Here is a 2,693-nt window from a genome sequence, read left to right as displayed (position 1 = left end):
CAAAAATATATTAAAGATTGTTTTATATATTTTGAAATTTAGAGGATTAAAATTTTTATTGTTAAAAATTTTTCTAATATTAAAAATCTTAAGAATTAATTTGGATAATTACTGAATTAAATAAAATAAAAATATCTGGATGCAAAATAATAGACTTTATCAGAAGTGATGTGTCGGTCCTACCTAGCATTTAAGTCTAATAATACATCTTTTAATTGTAGAATAATATTACAGACTTTGCTAGGTAGATAATGACTTTTGTGAATAATATGCTCTAAAATTAGCCTAATAAAATAAAAACACACTACACCTTTAAATTATCCATCTAAATCTTAATATTAGGATAACTTACTATCCACACACCTAGTGAATTGAACATTCGATATATCCATTGTTCACATTGTTTAGTATTTTCATTGTCTACCTATACTTTTTCTAATATTACACGTTTAAGTGTTTTTGTTAACCAAATCTAACTAAATTGGTCCAGTTATAAGTTGCATGATGCCAAGTCTTACCGTTTAACAAATTCATAAAAAGACTTTGACGTGTACTTAATTATATGAATTAAAATGGACTAAATTACAAAGAAATAATAAGCACCAAAATTTGCTATTATGGATGAGCCATATTTCCTTGACCATCTACTATTTTTCTAATAAGATACATACATATATATAACAAAAACATATCAAACTGTTGGTCCTATTACTAGACACAAATATACAAATACAATAATTTGACATTATATCAAAGAGTTCCTTTTACAAGGACTTAATATTGAGAACTTTACCTAACGGTTGGCACACTTTAGGTGTTCCATAAGATGTGGAAGCACCAAAATGTTGAGGTGTAGATACCTCCCTAAGTGCAGCTAGTGCAGCCCTCTTTCTATGCCTATGTTCCCTTTGTCTCTTCAACTTTTCCTCCAATGCCATCTTCTCTTTTTCAACCAATTTAACCCTATTTAGAGCTTCTTCACATTCACCTTTTAGCTCTACAATTTTCATTGTTGCATCTTCCAATTCCTTTTTCAACAATGCTATCTCTAAATGGCTTCCAACTTCACTATTTTCCTTCTTAGCCTCTTCAACCAATGACTTGTACTCTTTCAAAGATATTGTAATATGTTGTTCTTCATTGCTCTTCTCCTCCGGCAGTTCCATCTGCGCTCTCGACTCGAGCTCGTGTATGCGAGCTCTTGCCTCCATACATTCCTTGATGTACTTATTTTTGTGAGTGTCACACTTCTTCATCAATGTGGACATCTCATAAGTCATCTTTTGGCTCCGTTCAAGCCTAAGCATTGCTTGCATATGTGCTTCATGTTTTGCTTCTACCTCCAACTTGCTCTTCTCTAGTTCCTTTGACAACATCTCAATTTCCTTTTCATACTCAATCTAACCAACACATTAATATTCATAAAGTTAGAAAAATTCTAAGTGAAAATTACATTCTTGCCAATGATTATAAGTTTTTCATCTACTAATAAGCGATTAATCAGCTGGTATTAAAGCAAATTCTTATGTGTTTAAATTTAGATTTCTTTTTATATAATTTAGATTTTTTTTCCAATATAATTTAGATGTAAGAATAAAAGTGAAATTTTTTTTTTTGAAAATCATGATATTAAGCTTAGAATCTCACTAGGAAGCTAATGAAATATCTGTACAATATTTACAATAAGCTATTTATTTAGGTTGAATTTAAAATTAAAAATAAATAATAATTAATTAATTTAATTATTATTTAATTTTAATTACAAATTGTACACGTTGTACTCCAATTACATTGGCTCTCTATATTTTTCTTTAAATTTATCATAGAGATTTGAATTTATATAAGTTAGTAACAAATAAATATAAATGGTTAATAATTAATTAGTATATACTAATTATAATCAACCAGTGATAATAACCTCTAATTCTCTAACTGAAACATCAATATCCCTAATAAATCAATCCTCTAATTCTCTTAATCTTATCTTAACTTACTCTTCTTGGGCAGATATATTTTTCCCTTGGTCACCTCTTGATCACCCATAATATTTGCATTAGAAATATATATCCACCAAAAAAACAAGATAAGATAAATAAAATGGGAAACAATAAAATAAAGGGATACCTGTAATTTCATTATTTTCCCCGAAAAAGGAAGAAGGTAATGCTAATGCAGAAATAATAGATATGTTGAAGGATGGAATTGAATATTGGTAGCAAAGTTTTATTTATGGTATGTGCAATTCGGTAAATTCAAGGGCAAGAACTTTGCTTTGCACGATGAAATCAGAATCATTTGAAGTAAAAAATCCAATTGCAATTTCGCATGGCCTCGGTGTCATCGGTCAAAAAGACACACAATATTTTTTCAATTTTAATATAGAAAAGGATTTTGTTCTTATCCGTAACCACAAATACCTTAATAAGCTTATTTTTTGCACAGTAAATACCTGCGTCAACCAAGAGGCTGATACATTAAGGGAAAAACACATTGGTGAATTACACCAATTTATGCTTATAATTAAAATACTTCTGCCCTTTTTATATGGATTTAGTTAATATGTATTTTAAAAATGTATGACAAATTTATTATTATAAAAAATTTAAATTTTTTATATTTTTAATAAAATTTTTTTTAATAATTTTATTTTTAATTTATAAATTTAACATGTGTTTTTTAAAAATTAATATATC

At 27.8% G+C, this 2,693-nt stretch overlaps 1 protein-coding gene across 1 annotated transcript; it reads right to left on the bottom strand.

Moving 5' to 3' along the window:
- LOC107619885 lies at window positions 560-2,457 on the bottom strand. Its single transcript, XM_016322122.2, has 2 exons — window positions 2,125-2,457; window positions 560-1,400 (listed from the first exon to the last, which is right to left on the bottom strand). The coding sequence occupies exons 1-2, from the start codon at window positions 2,134-2,136 to the stop codon at window positions 765-767; spliced, it is 648 nt and encodes a 215-aa protein (XP_016177608.1). The 5' UTR covers window positions 2,137-2,457; the 3' UTR covers window positions 560-764.

Source organism: Arachis ipaensis, chromosome B10, assembly GCF_000816755.2.
Source record: "Arachis ipaensis cultivar K30076 chromosome B10, Araip1.1, whole genome shotgun sequence".
Taxonomy (NCBI): domain Eukaryota; kingdom Viridiplantae; phylum Streptophyta; class Magnoliopsida; order Fabales; family Fabaceae; genus Arachis; species Arachis ipaensis.
Note: the sequence above shows the minus strand (reverse complement) of the source record. Positions and strands in the feature narration are given on the sequence as shown.